This window comes from Bubalus bubalis, chromosome 23 (assembly GCF_019923935.1).
Source record: "Bubalus bubalis isolate 160015118507 breed Murrah chromosome 23, NDDB_SH_1, whole genome shotgun sequence".
Lineage (NCBI taxonomy): Eukaryota > Metazoa > Chordata > Mammalia > Artiodactyla > Bovidae > Bubalus > Bubalus bubalis.
The window spans coordinates 27,436,651-27,451,689 of record NC_059179.1 but is presented as its reverse complement, the minus strand read 5'-3'; the positions used below and the strand labels follow the sequence as shown (position 1 = coordinate 27,451,689).

Here is a 15,039-nt window from a genome sequence, read left to right as displayed (position 1 = left end):
GACAGTGCATAAAGCTGTGGAGTGAAGCATGGGTCACAGACTAAAGCTTTGGCCTGGAAAAGGAGCTCAGAGGTAAGAGGGATGGGATGTTGACCTTGCCTTCTAGTAAGGTCTCTCTGGTGAGTGTGGAGGACAAGGACCCTGCATTAGGGCTTTGCATAAAATAGAAAGTATAACAGGCTTCCTGAGAGGCTGATCTGACTTATAGTAACCCCTCTACTCTGGTGGTCCACAGAGGAATTCCGATCTCTTCGCCTGTCCTTTTCTCCAAACCTGGACGATTACAACCCGGACATTCCTGAGTGGAGGAGAGACGTCAGCCGAGTTATCAAAAAGGCCTTGGTGGAGGTGAGTGTAGCCAGCTCCTTCTGGCCCAGGCCCTTTCCCTGTCTGCCCTTGTCTTTCACAGAGGGGGACCCTTGCACTAAGAAATGGCAGGGAAGAGCCAGAGGCCAGGGGAAGCGGGTGTCATCAGTCTGATACCTGCAAAGCTGAGCGCTCCATGTGCAGACATGTCACAGGTGCCACGGGGGACAGGAAATTGAATAATCGCGGGGTCCTTACCCTTTGTGTTCTGCTTAGAGAGGACCATGGCAATATGTGACAGTCATGGCGGAATTCACAGTTAGCTGTAAGTACGTGTGGAAGAGCTGCTGGGCATAGTACTGAAAGGCATAGAGTGAATACCATTAGAAGGAGCAGCCTGGGTTCCAGCCCCATGAATGACCAGCACAATGGCACAGTGAGTACCCAGCACAGGAAGGTGGTCATCTTACTATGTCCCAGTTCTTTTTAACAGCATTCCTTTCTCACAACAGCCCCAAGAGCAACATATTATTGTCTTTATTTGTTGATTAAGCAATTGCGGTTCAAAGAAGTTAAATAACTTGTCTAAAGCCTCACAGCTAATAAGTGACAAAGCTACAAAATTAAAGTGAAGGATCTGAATCCAGTCTGGTTTCTGGGAGGGTAACAAGGTGGTATGGTTCATCCCCTTCTGAACAAATGTCACCCACAATTTGACAAGACATCTTCTTCTAGGCACATTCCGCCTGCATACTCCACTTCCATAAACAATCAGAGAAATGGGATATCTGCTCATATAGCTGCTTGGGTTTATTGCACAAACCCAGAAAACCAGAAATGACTTTTCCCTAAGGTCTACTCTTGGTTGTTATTCTTCAGTCGCTCAGTCGTGTCTGACTCTCTGTGACCCCATGGACTGAAGCATGCCTGGCTTCCCTGTCCTTTATTATCTCCTGAAGTTTGCTCAAACTCATGTCCATTGAGTCAATGATGCCAGCCAACAATCTCATCCTCTGTTGCTCCCTTCTCCTCCTGCCCTCAATCTTTCCCAGCACTGGGGTCTTTTCTTTGGTCGACTCTTTTCATCAGGTCAACACTTTGCATCAGGTGGCCAAAGTATTAGAGCTTCAGCTTCATCATCAGTCCTTCCAATGAATATTCAGGACTGATTTCCTTTAGAATTGACTGATTTGATGTCCTTAGTGTCCAATGGACTCTCAGGAGTTTTCTTCAGCACCACAGATTGAAAGCATTAATTGAAAGCATCAATTCTTTGATGATCAGCCTTCTTTATGGTCCAGCTCTCACATCCATACGTGACTTTTGGAAAAACCATAGCTTTGACTAGTTGGACCTTTGTCGGCAAAGTGATGTCTCTATTTTCTAATATGCTGTCTAGGTTTGTCATAGCTTTTCTTCCAAGGAGTAAGCGTCTTTTAATTTCATGGCTGTTATCACCATCTGCAGCGATTTTGGCACCCAAGAAAATGAGGTCTACTCTTAGCCTAAGAGAAAAGTCAATTTAGGATTAGTTATATATTCTCTCCTGCACCTGACACATGGTGCCTCGTGACACAAAGGGATGAGGAGAGTTAAAGACGTTCAGATAACCCCTGCTCAGAAAACTGATCTCACATTCAGCCTTTTTGCAAAGAGCTGATGTTCCCATAATCATACCATTGTCTTTGTGAATATTCATTTAGCACTTTAAAAATTCCAGAAACTCTTCTCAGTGTTTTGCATTTTTAGACACATTTAATCATGAAAAAGAAACCTAGCTTATGATGTAGAAATGGATAGGCTGATTATCCCCATTTTACAGGTGAATAGAGGCAAATAACTTGCCCAGGGCTGTACAGTCTAAAGTCAGGTTCTTGGAGTTAGACCTCAAGGTTTCAATCTTGATCAAGTAGTTTTCTTCCCACTCCACTCTGCTGCTGTCCTTTGCCTTGTTAAATGGAGAGATAAGAGTACTTGGAACAGTGGGATGGAGAAGGGTTATTTTCTCTACCTCTGGGTAAATGCCATCTCACCTTTGTCTTAAGGACTCTGAGCATCTATGACATTGTCGGTGGCTAAACATTATGGCCACCAGGGGGTGAAGCTGCCAAACCACAAGCCTCTTTATCCTTAGAGCTGCTTGTCACTAGTGTGACAACTGGTTTCTCTTCTCTGCTGTCCTAGAGAGATGACTTATAGCCTTCAGTGAACCCACAGCCCACCTCCTTCAGATATCTCTGTCCCAGTAGATCTCCTAGGCAGCTGTCCAACACCCCCAGTTGCTTATCAACCAAGCATTAGTTCAGCAGTGATGTTTTCCAGGCTGGTTTCTCTTCACATTAATTTTAAGGGGATCAGATGCTCTGGGCTGCCACTCTTCCACCAGCTGTCCACTAGGATAGATATGACTGCTCATTAATATTTCTAGGCCGCTGCAGAGCATAATCAGCTAAATGCAGAACAAACAGGTTGGCTTCACATCCCACAGGATAAGAGGTGATGGAGTGGAGGGAGTTTTGAAGACCCCGTGGTTACCCAATCCTAAGAGGTGGCTGAACCAGCCCTGGTTCCTAGCTCCCCACCTTGGCTTTGAGATAGTAAATATTCTCAGTCACTTCCTTAAGTCCTAAAAAACACACCCTATTGCCAGGTGTCCCCTAATAAGCTCTATAAGAAGCTCAACTGGATGTCAACTTAATTGTAGTTTTCTTCCTATTCATTCTGTAATGAAATTCAATATGTAAATCAGTTGCCTTTTTCCTCATCAACTGGGGTTTTTCTATTGATATTTTGCAATGGGATCTTTCATTGAAAGTCCTTCAGTAAACATTGTCAATGATAAGGATGAGTTTAGACATAATATTTGAGCTTAGCATCCTGGAGGGCTATAAAACAGTATGATACCAGCTGGGACAGGAGCTGCTTTGTGTGCCAGGAGAAAGAAGGCAGGAGAGCCCTGGTTAAGACAGAAGCATCATGGTCAGACCAGGGTTCCAAACTGAGCGTCACCATTCGTTACTTAGATGGCATTGAGCCACTGTTGAGCTTTCCTCAGTCTTCTGTCTGTCCTGTAGCAGAAATAGGGATGTACCATCCAGATTCCCCTTACGGGAGATACAGTTGCCTTAGCTGCTGGGAGAGCTGTGGGCAGAGGTTTCAGCTGCCTTCCCCCAACGTTGTGTCCGTTGTGTCCTTTTTTGAGTGGCTCGTGTCCAGTGATGCCTCAGCTCAACCTCAGGCAAATCTGAAGGGCCATTCAGATTTCTCAGGCAAATCTCATTCCCTGCAAGGTCTTCTGAACTGACCTTTATCATAGCTCAGCTTCTCCTTCTACCCATTGTTGCTTTCTTGCCTTCAGTCCTCTAGCTGTTGATTCTAAGAATGTCCCCTAATAAACACCCTACATGCTAAGCTCAGAGCCAGCTTCCTGGGGACTCGCAACCTGTGTCTTCACCTGCACAGAGAGGTATAGTAATACTTGCTTCAAAGAGTGCTTGTGGGAGATTACATTGCATTATATTAAGAAGTTCTTAGGACAATGCCAGACACATGGAAAAGATCCAGCAAATGGAATTTCTTAGTACTTCAAGAAAGATATAAAAGTAGATTTCAGAACCCAACAATCACCTAACTGGAAATCATGAAAAAATATACTGAAATGAGTGGACTTTATGTTGTTCTAGAACTTCATGATGTTCTAGCAGCAAATGTATAGAAAAGACATTCAGCGGAGATACACAGAAACATTTGCAAGAAAAGACTGGCTGTTGAGAAATTGTAGATGAGTCCATTCAGTTAAGCCTAAGATGACTGTGTGAGCTGTGGATAATTAGTGTAGGAAGGAAAGGTGGGACCATATTGCTGAAGGCTTTGAATGTAAATCTAATCCACTTGGCAGTGGTAATTTGTGCATGAATTTGGATGGGGATGCACAATCTGAGTTGGACTGTAGGGGGATAAATCTTTAAGCATTGATAGTAGTCTGTCTCCTGGAGATGGGGAGGCTGTTGTAAAGATTGAGGGGAGTGAACATAGAGGCTGAATCGAGATATTAACAAGGCAGGGGTGGGAGGAATTTAAATAGAAAGGAACCAATAGGATCACTTGTCAATATCTCATAGGCTGCTTAGATAGGATGTGGAAAGGAGAGTGTCATGTCATAGATGAGATAAGGCTTCCCACTGGGGTATCTGGGAAAAGAGTGCCTCCATTCATCCACATGCAGAATGAAGATTTTGGAGTAAATGTGAGGAGTTCTTGTACAGCAACCAAATGACATTCTGACTGAATGCTCCAGAGAAATGCTGAAATTGTAGCCAACTGAATTCTAGAAACATCTAGAAAGTAGGCTCAGTAAAGAGGAAGTTTTGAGTGATGAACATGATTTTAATAGAAGATTGAAGGGTAGCAGGGGGAAGGGTTAAGAGAGCTTCCTTAGCTGATCATTAGGGTCTGATGCTTAGGAGAATTCAACAGATACCTGGAGGCTGTGGTCTGGGGTGTGCTATTAGGTTAGGTGATAGAGGTATGCCTGGTGGATTTGGAGGGAACGCTAGTGCTTCGAGGAAGGAGGAAGCTAGGTTAGAAAGTGTTATAGCTCCAGGGGCAGAAGATACGCCTCAGTGACAGCCTTCTCACTGACAGGGTCCACTTACTTTTACAAGGCAGGTACTACCATCATGCCACTTTTTAATTTAAGGGGATGCAAAGTGTTTAAGGTCTCATGGGGATAGAGCAGGGGACCAGACTTCAGAGTCTGGCTTGAACCCATTTCTGGCCTTTGCATCCCTCCCCGACAAGTGCACCCAGAACCCTGCTTTCACACCCCCATCTCCACACCCATGTGCCTTCCTACTGCACCACCCCACAACTCTCATGGTTCCTTCTCATCAGCTTTCTTTCCCCCAGGACTCACGTGTGCCTCTGTGTCTCTCCCTCAGGCCACCGGGGTTCCGGGCCAGCACATCTTGGTGGCAGTGCTGCCTGGCCTGCCCACCGCTGCCGAGCTCTTTGTCTTACCCCATCAGGACCCCACAGGAGAAAACAAAAGGCCAGCCGAGGACCTGGAGCAGGTGAGTCCCCAGGTAGCATGCCAGCTTCTCCCTCTCTGAGCCACAACCCTGCTAGTGCCTGACCAGGACAGCAGCTCTGGGGGTCCCCACTTGTGGACCCTTCCACTTTCCCATCCTCCCTGAAGAAACGTAATCTGGAGCTTTAACTACAGCATCACCAGAAAACACGTGCAAGAGTGTCTATTGTCAGCAGTGGCTAAACCACTCAGGGTATATCCATGTACAGTGTTTACAGTAGACAGGATAAATCTGTGTACTGACATGGCAAACTGTCCAAGGTATTAGGTGGCAGGAAAAATGCAAGAGGCTGAACAATGTGAAGAAGTCCAATCGATTTATGTTGCTTCACATACTTGCATCATGAGAATCAAAGTGAAAGTGAAGTCACTCAGTCGTGTCTGGCTCTTTGCGACCCTATGGGCTGTAGCCCGCCAGGCTCCTCCGTCCATGGGATTTTCCAGGCAAGAATACTAGAGTGGGTTGCCACTTTCTTCTCCAGGGGATCTTCCTGACCCAGGGATCGAACTCAGGTCTTCTGCATTGCAGGCAGACTCTTTACCCTCTGAGCCACCACAGAATCCCTGAGAATCAAATGGCGTATCTTTATAAAAAGGCACAACTTTTATACAAATCATGAGTCCTCTTTATCACCACCAGTCTACGATGATTTGAGTTTATAATGAATGAGTAATGTTGACTCCAAGTACCTCCCCTGGCTATAGGGGATTCACTTTCCTCATCTCCAGCACCTCTGGACTATTAGAGTGTCTCTGTGTGTGTATGTGTGTGTGTATGGGTGTGTGAGAGAGGTTCTCTCTCTTCTGCTTGCTTAGATCTTTTTTCTCCCATTCTTCCTTTTAACTTCAGATTATCCATCTCTGTAGTGAGCATGGGGCTTCCCAGGTGGTGCTAGTGGTAACGAACCTGCCTGCCAATGCAAGTAGATATGAGAGACACAGATTCGATCCCTGGGTTGGGAAGATCCCTCAGAGGAGGGCAACCCACTCCAGTATTCTTGGCTACAGGATCCCGCGGACAGAGGAGCTTTGGTGGGCTATGATCCACATGGTCACGGAGAGTCAGACACGACTGAACCAACTTAACACGCATGCGTAGTGAGGATTATTACTATGATGATGTCATTGTTGTTGTTCTTATTCTTCACCCAGTTAAAATGATCAGTCTTGGTCTGGTCACCCTGTTGGAAACTATATGACTTTGGTTTCTCAATGCTCTCTGACAGATATATTAAAAACAGGATTCCTCTCAGACACTAAGTAAATATTAACTTTTTCTCCTTTTAGTACTTGGAGCTTTTCAGTTTACTTAGAATTAACCCATAATCTAGTCCCTTGATCTCTGGTCTCCAAGATGACTTGAGAAACCTCTATCACAGCCTTGTTAGCAACAACCTCAAATTACAACCTGGCCCACCTCCTAGGACATGCCCACCTTTCAACAGTCGCTTTCCCAGTTGGCAGAAGACTCATGTCTATATTTTTTTTTTCATGTGCAAACAACAAATAACAGAGCTGTCAAGGAAAGTCCCAGTGAACCCCGTCTCCTAATGAACTGCACTTGAACATCGGACAGCAGGGAACCCGTCAACTTTGCCTCTGACTTTGCTCAGCCCTCGCTTTCCACTTCCGGTTATATTCTATAAATTATTCTCTGCACCTGCAGTTCAGTGGGAGAAAGAATGGAGTATTTCTTATCACCACACTGCTGATGAGACCTAGAGGGGTGTAGATCCCTATCCAGAGCATTTAGGTTGAGACATGTATATTTGTGCCTCCTCTGGAAATCTTATGGCTTGCCGGTGAAATCCAGAATATCATCTTCTCAATACAGAAGAGTCCAGATTTAGAGCCAGCTAAGTTCCCAGGTACCACATCATCTGCACATCTCAATTTCCAATACTTTTCATTCTCTCTCTAAAATATAGTTTCTAGATGTTTATATTAGAGAAAATGTAGAAAGAAGAGGCATGTGTTCTCTGAAACTTGGTTAACTTGTGTGAGTGTGTATCTTGCTCTGTCTGTTTTCTCTAGAGTTCTTCTTTCTCTTTATTCTATCTGAGTGTCTTCTCCAGAGACATTCTCAGAGACCTGAGTGAGTGTCCCCGAGGCAGCCAAGTATCATGTACTGATGAGCCATTAATCAGAGACCCTAAGGCAGCTGGCTTGGCTTGCTCGAAAGCTGTGGAACTTAACATTCAGTGACTTCAGTTCAGATATGTTTTAGATAGCAAGTTCAGATATGTTTTAGAAAGACCACAGGTTTGGAGAAATATAGACCAGGTTTCTAGCTTCAGCTCTTATATCCATTGCTTATATCTTATAGATGAGGAAAATTCAGAAAAGATCAATAATCCAGCCAAAATCACATAATCAATAATACTTGTCTCATAGAGTGTTTGATAGATCATTAAAGAAATGATAGAGCAAAGCCCTTGACCTATAGAGGTTACTCAATAAATGGTAAATAGATAATGGTTACATTTATGGACATTTTGTGGTAGGAGAGTATATGAGAAATGCAAAAAATATATATAGGCATATTAAAGACTAGGATAGTCCAGGGCATGCATTGGCAGAAAGAAGATGGTGACAATAAGGAGAAAAAGATTAATGAATGGAATTACAGGAAAGAACAAAGATACCAGGAAACAGGAAGAAGACGTGAATGAGTAACTAGAGGGAAGATGACTCATCTAAGTTATCAGGCAGATGGATGGCATTGAGGGAAAGCAGCAGAGTACCAAGGGAGATTGTAACTTTGGTTAAGGGAATTGCCAGTGTGGCAGCCTTACCCAGGAATGAAACTAATTTCAGTGACCAAACCTAGCATATGAGAAATCAGTGTCTTATGGAAACTGTTATTACACAGTTAATAAGCACAGTAATGAAATCAGTATGTAAACTAAGCCTTGTGTCAAGAATCAGCAATACCGGTGCTGCCCACAGGAATCCTATAGTTATGATCCTAAGGGAGGTCCTTTAATTCTTCTTTCTGACGCAATCACTTTGAAATTAATGAAGTCAGACCCCAACAGAGAGCTGTGAATTGCCTAAGGAGATGCAGCTCTTTAAGGAGAAGGAGATTCTAGTTCTGTTTCTGCAAGTTGAGTTGCCTCTCAAGTCTAGTGGTCCCCTTGTTCCGTCATGCTGCCCATGTGGATTTGGGTACCACTTGACTTCTGCAAGGCCCCCAGATATCAAGCCTGCTGCCCCAGGAAATGAGCAACAGATGCTTTGCTTTGAGTTGTGTAGGGTTTTTTTCCCTGATGAAATGAACATATATTCTGTTCAAACAGATTTCACTGGAAATTTGCAGTATGAGCTTATTTAGTTGGGAAGTCCAGCTCAGGCATGGATAAGTCAGAGAGGAAGTATCATCAGCTTACTCCCCTGTTTTCGTCTTTCCCTCTTTCTCTATCTCTTTCTGTTGTGACCACACGAGAAGTCTGCCTAAGAATTAGGCCAGCACATAGGAAGACGAGAATGGCCCCAGGAAGCCCCAGTCTTTTATTTAGTCATCTTATCAATTCCATTCAAAAGACAGTGCCTCTCCCCTGGGTGCACCCCAAAAGCCTAGGGTGATAATTCTCACAGCCTCGACTTTGGTAAAGTGGAGATGTCTCAACTAGCCTGGTAGTCAGAAGGCTAGGGCTCTGTCAGTGATAACTCAATGTGTCATACCCTCCCCAGATCAGGAGTTAAGGGAGCCCCTCCTAAATCAAATGGGCTGAGAATAGAAAAGGACATGGGTCCTTAAAGAAAAATATGGGGGAGAGAGAAGGAACTGGAGGCAGGCAAAAGCAACTGACTTCCTTTGTCATAAATTACATAGAAGTTGCAACTGAATGCAAAGTGAAAACGACAACCAGGACCCCAGTCCTTTAAAGGCTGCTCTCTGAATTAGATAGAACTTGGGAAGAGCTGGCTTTATTCTCTCTCTCTCAATACTCTGGCCCCTTTCTTATAAAGTTACTGCACAGAATTCCCAGCAGGGGAAAAAGTGGGACCTGGCCAGGTGGACCCTGATGACTGGGCGGGCAGGGCCCCAGCAAAGGGCTCTTGGCTCTCCTCCCTTACTTCCTCTAACAGCATTACCCGGAGAGGACAGATGCTGGCTTAGATCGAGTTATCTTGACTGTGAAATAAATTGAAAATTCCTCACAGTGAGAAGCACTTGACCTTGTTATCTGGATAACGTTGGGCTGGGTTAATCAAGTGACCTCTGTCTGGGAGGGTTCCACCACTCTCGACTTCACATCTCCAGAGAGTGAGAAAAGGCTCACTTGCCCTTAGCTGGCCTCATCAGGGATAGACCCTCTTGCTACCTGAGGCCAGCTGCTCAGGCGTGGAGCATATCCCACCTCCTGCACCACTGTACTTGCCGGCTTCTCTCTGAGTCCTCAGAGGTGAAAAGCTTTGTATCTGGCTTTCCTGGAAGGAGAAAGGACCATCATGCTGTGTTTGTGGTGCTGTGCTGGGGAGATAGGGAGGCTGCAAGTTGTCTTGCTGAATCCTTAAAGGGCACGGACACATTTAAAATGAACAGAACGACTATGGACGAAATGTCAACCACCAACAACGAATTTCCTCTTTAGTTGTTTGTGTTGTCATATACATTTGACAGGTGCAGAAACCAAAATCCAGGGAAAGAAAAAATGCCTCTGAAAATGGAACAGGTTATTGGCAATAATTTTAGAAATAAGATTCATTGTGAAACGTAATAAATAATCTTAGACCATTTTCGATATACTCAGTCTGCCCTGTCCAGATTTTTCAAAGAGAGAAATTGTAGAAATATTTTGAAGTTCACAAGGAAAGTCACTAAAATAGGAAGTTATAAACAAAAGACTAGGTAAGAGTTGTGCTGAAAGAATACAGCAAAAGGAGAAGGAGAGAAGTTTGGAGCTGGTGATGGGGAATTTAGGGAAAGGAAGTGAACTGGAACACATTATTTCTTCATTACGTCATCCAGGAAGAACTTCTTAGACACTGTAGTCAAGCTGATGCTTTGGTGCTAACAAAGAACAGAACTGATAAGTAGAAGTCCTGTTTGGCTTCACTGCTTCTTCCATGTATTAAACCAGAAATCATGATAATTGGGAAAGATCTTTCTCTGTTAATTCCAAAAGTAATATCATTCAATCACTCTTTGAAGAGGCCTTAATAACCTAACAGGATCAGGCTTGATTATGTCCATTCCAAGGTAATCCCAGGCAAGTCTCCTTCTAAATCTGGCACCAAAATGTTCCTTAAGTTCAGTAGGGTTTCCATCCCTCCTCACAACTTCAGATAAGCATTAGTTGTATGACCCAATATAGCTTTGCCATCGATAAATCTGCTAAAGCCCATTTTGAGTGTGTATTCATGGTTTCACTCTGTACCATTTCTCTGGGTGTCATGTTTCATAAATTACCACTGCTCTGCTGTCCTTAAGCTTCATGTTTCAGCATTTGACATTTCCATTCTCATGATCTGAGAGTCTATTTTCCTTCGTTGGTTTCTTTAAGCACTGTTTGGATGTTGAATGTGTTCTTTACGTGGTAGCGATCTATTCTGTTGACCAAACATCTCCAGCTCACCATTTCTGGGTACCAGTAGGGTTATACCATGAGGCTCTTCTGTAAGCAGAGCCGTGTGATTAATTCTGGCCAATGAAGTGGGAGCAGAAGTGATGCGTCACTTCCAAGCTGAAGTATTCAAATTTTGTCTCTAGAACCCAGAGAACTCTTCGTTCCCCTCCTCTGGTGGTGTGTACAGCTGAGGGGGCTGATCTACCAGCCAGTGTCCCTGGTGACTATAATGAGCACAGCATCACATCTACCTGCAGCAGATAAGGAGCGTTAAGCAGAAAGCACATTTCCTTTGTTTCAAGTCCTCCAAATTGTAACATCGTTACCTCAGCTTGACCCCTGTTCTGATTACCACACTCAAATTTCATGCTTGTGAAGCAGCTGAGAAGGAGAATTGGTGTTTTCCATGTACCTGGTCCCTTCCACAGCACCCTTTTGATAGCATCTTTCCAAGTATTTGTACTGAGTTGCCACTGTCTATTTAAGTGGTGGTTTAAATGAAGTGTGGTTGCACTTGAATCATAGGCATATTCCATCAAATAGGCAGACGCCAAGAATAATAGATTTTTCTTTGCTCATGATTATTTAGCTGAAGGAGAATAGACAATGGAGAGCAGCAGAAGAGGGGTGACTGTACAAAGGTAAATGAAATTTGCTAGGATGACACACTTGTACTGGACAGAGAAAGAAAAATGAACAGATTCAGCTTGTTTCAGGAGGACCGATCTCCAAGCAATTACACACTATTTCACTCGAGTCTTTATCATGCAAGCTTGTGTTCTTTCATTTAGGCTGTCACCATGCTGTTCTATAGTCCCAGTTTATTCTATTCCTTTCATGGCCAAAGACTCTCTCAAACATTATAAATTATATTAACTGTTGAATAGAATGCAGCAGTCCTGAGGCTACGGTTAGGAATTGCCTGTAGCTCAAATTGGTCAGATGACACAGGCCTGGGGTTATAAATCATGTGCTTCACAGTTAAATGAGAAATAGAAGCATAGTTAATGATGTACTACAATTTTTTATCTCCTAAATGTGCTCAGCTGTACCTCCTCCTATATACTATTTGTGTTGCTGTCAGCTGGCTCAAGGAAAATGTTTTTTTATGGAAATGCCCTAAGATGAGGAGTCAAACAGAATGAAATTCTAGTCTCAATTCTTCAAATATGAACAGGATAAACGTAGGAGTGCCCTTTAGGCTTCATGTTGCTTTCAATGGAGCTATGTTGTCCTAGGGAAAAAATAGTGAGAAATATGTAACTTTGCCAATAGAAAGTGTTCAATGCATAGATATTATACATTATATATTGTATATATGAAAATATATGTAATAATTCACAAATGATGAAAACAATACAGGATAAATGCTTCTGCAGGTGGCATGGAAAACATTTAAAATATTGTCAAAATCTGTCAACAGTTTCGTACTCATTTACTTGCATAGAGAAATGCATGGTTCTAATTGAGTTCATTCTTGTATGCAGTGTAAATTTTATTTAGTTCTATTTCTGTGCATAAGTTCTTTTGCACACCACAAAGTATGCTGTTATCTTTTTTGTGTGTTCTTTGATGCAAGTTAAATCCATGAAATAGACTTTCTCTACTACCATTTTTGTATATCCTGTTTAATTTTGTAAATGATACAGATAAAACCGATGAAGCAATGTTATAAACCAGAACAAATTTGGGAAGTTAATTATTTTCTTCATGGGACTCTCCTGGAGATTATAAATTAGAAGTATGTTGTTCAGATGAACACTTTTCTAGTTTCTTATCTATATCTCTTTCTTGAGGAAGAAACATTGTCAGGAAGAAGAAATACATATCACTTCAGCAAGTTGGAAGAGAGAAGTCTTTCTCATGCATATATAGAGTCCCATTTTGTTCATGGTATGGACTCTGAAAAACAGGACAATTTCTTAATTACTTCCGATGTTTTCTTATTCAAGTTAAGGTATTTTTTCTGCAAATACAATTACAAATGTATGTGCACATATGTGTGTGTATGTACATAAGCATGTGTATGTGCATAAGCATATTAATTTTATACATGATTATATATTTCACACATATATATATATGTACACATCTGTGTGTATGTTTATTTAAGAGCCAAACCTTTCTGTTTAACCTCTACTAAAAATGCACTATCAAATTCTTAGAAAGGTCTTACTGATTGAATGATAAGAATACGATAGAATAGGAACTTGCACACCGTACCACTTTACAGAGCACAGAGGAAAACCATTCTACACAATCTGTGTTAGAAATGCACTCTTCCTGTAAACCTTGAGCATTCTGGAAGTTTCTCATTACCCAGGAAAAAGAGTAGCTTATATAGAAAGAATAAAGCTGCTTCAACATAATTTTATCACAACCTTGTTTTCCTGGATCCCAGGTGTGTGACATGGGTCACAGGTCACTGACAGTCATCCCAAGTTCTTGCTGTTAAGCAGAGAAGTTCATGTGCAAGGCAGTTCAGTTCCATCACTGAGCAGGGACCTCTGCGAGAGACTGTGCTTGAAAACAAAGCTGTCAGGCCCTGCTTAATTGATAAAAGGATCAAAGGTGTCATTTTGGCAACTCAGTGGACTGAGTGAAAGTCCATAAATATAAAAAGAAAACTAATTTAAGAATTTAACTAGCAGAATGATATTCAGAAAACATCTAACTAGACTTAAATAGCATATGAAATAGAACATTACGTTGGTTCTTAGAACATTAAAAATGAGGCAAGGAGACCAGATAATAGGAGCGTGGTTTTCTCTGATAGCTTTACACAAATTACTCAGAAGGATGAGTGAAACAGCAGATTGATCTGGTTTTTTACTTTAAACACATAATCAGTTTTACCTTTTCTAGAAAACCTTGCCTTATACTGTTACTACCTAAAACGAGGTCCTTTGTCATTTGTTGAAGTTAAATATTTCATGGCCCAGAATTCTGGGGGTGTGCCCAGTACAGATGCATCAGCCCGAGGAGTGGTTTTGAGTTCATAGCATGAAACAAGAGTCAGCCAACACGTTAAGTTGTGGTTATGTTTTGTTTCAAATGTATAATTTATTATATATTTGAAATAAATACATACAGGGAAGCCTGGCCTGCTACAGTTCATGGGGGCTCTCAAAGAGGTGGACACGACTTAGCAACTACACTACAACATCATAAGCTGTTATTTTAGTAGAACAATATTTATCATCAACAAATACCCATGAGCTACCTATTCTTGGAAAGTTGGGTAAGAGGAGGGAAACAAAATAGGGAATAAGATGGAGTTTACTTTCAAAAAGTAAAATAAATGGGTCTGAATCTCATCAGAATTTGTAAATTCTACATATTTTCTTCTTTTAAGTCCTTGTGTATAACAAATACACTTTCAAAGAAACCCAGGGTGATTTTCTACAACTAATACCATGGTAATTTTTTAAGAGTAGAAATGATCTGATTTCCTAATTGTTTGTCCTATTTTGTAGCAATTCGAATATAAAGTCAAGTCATGCTTAGAAAATAATTCTATCTGCATATTCTGGACTAAAAACTTAAAATCATATACAACTCACTTATGTCACTCCCAGGTATAATATCAGGATGCCTTGATCAGCATGGTAAATATTGCTCAGCATGTTTGTATATAGTCGGTGTGGCAACTTCAGTGGCACTCACTCACTTTTCCTTTCAGATATCAGAACTGATGATTCACAAGCTCAACCAAAACTCCGTGTACTTTGAACTGAAGCCGGGGGTCCAAGTCCTTGTCCACGCAGCCCACTTAACAGCAGGTCAGTGTTCCCATCCCTGGGTTCTGCCTAGTGCCTCTGGCGGAAGGGGATCCCAATTTGTTTCAGCAAAACAAGACTAACTGGTGCCACTGCTGATCAGAAATAGGGCTTCGTTCTTTGGAGGTTCTCTTGCTTGTCTTGTTTTTGTTTTGTTTTGTTTTTGCCTTAATGGGGACCAGCAAGGTGAGAGAAAAAGTTGATTTTCCTGCCTGGTTCATGGCAAATACCATCAGTGAATCACTTAAAATTCCCTCAAATAATAGCATATTTCATCTTACAGAAATCTTGA

The 15,039-nt window shown here is 42.2% G+C and overlaps 1 protein-coding gene across 1 annotated transcript in view; it reads left to right on the top strand.

Annotated features, from left to right (window-relative positions):
* SORCS1 (sortilin related VPS10 domain containing receptor 1) overlaps positions 1 to 15,039 on the top strand; it is a 673,129-nt gene that overhangs the window by 636,823 nt on the left and 21,267 nt on the right. Inside the window, exons 23-24 of the mRNA XM_045164209.1 lie at positions 5,247 to 5,378; positions 14,651 to 14,750. Coding sequence (XP_045020144.1) covers positions 5,247 to 5,378; positions 14,651 to 14,750 — 232 coding nt within the window. The remainder of the gene's footprint in view (positions 1 to 5,246; positions 5,379 to 14,650; positions 14,751 to 15,039) is intronic.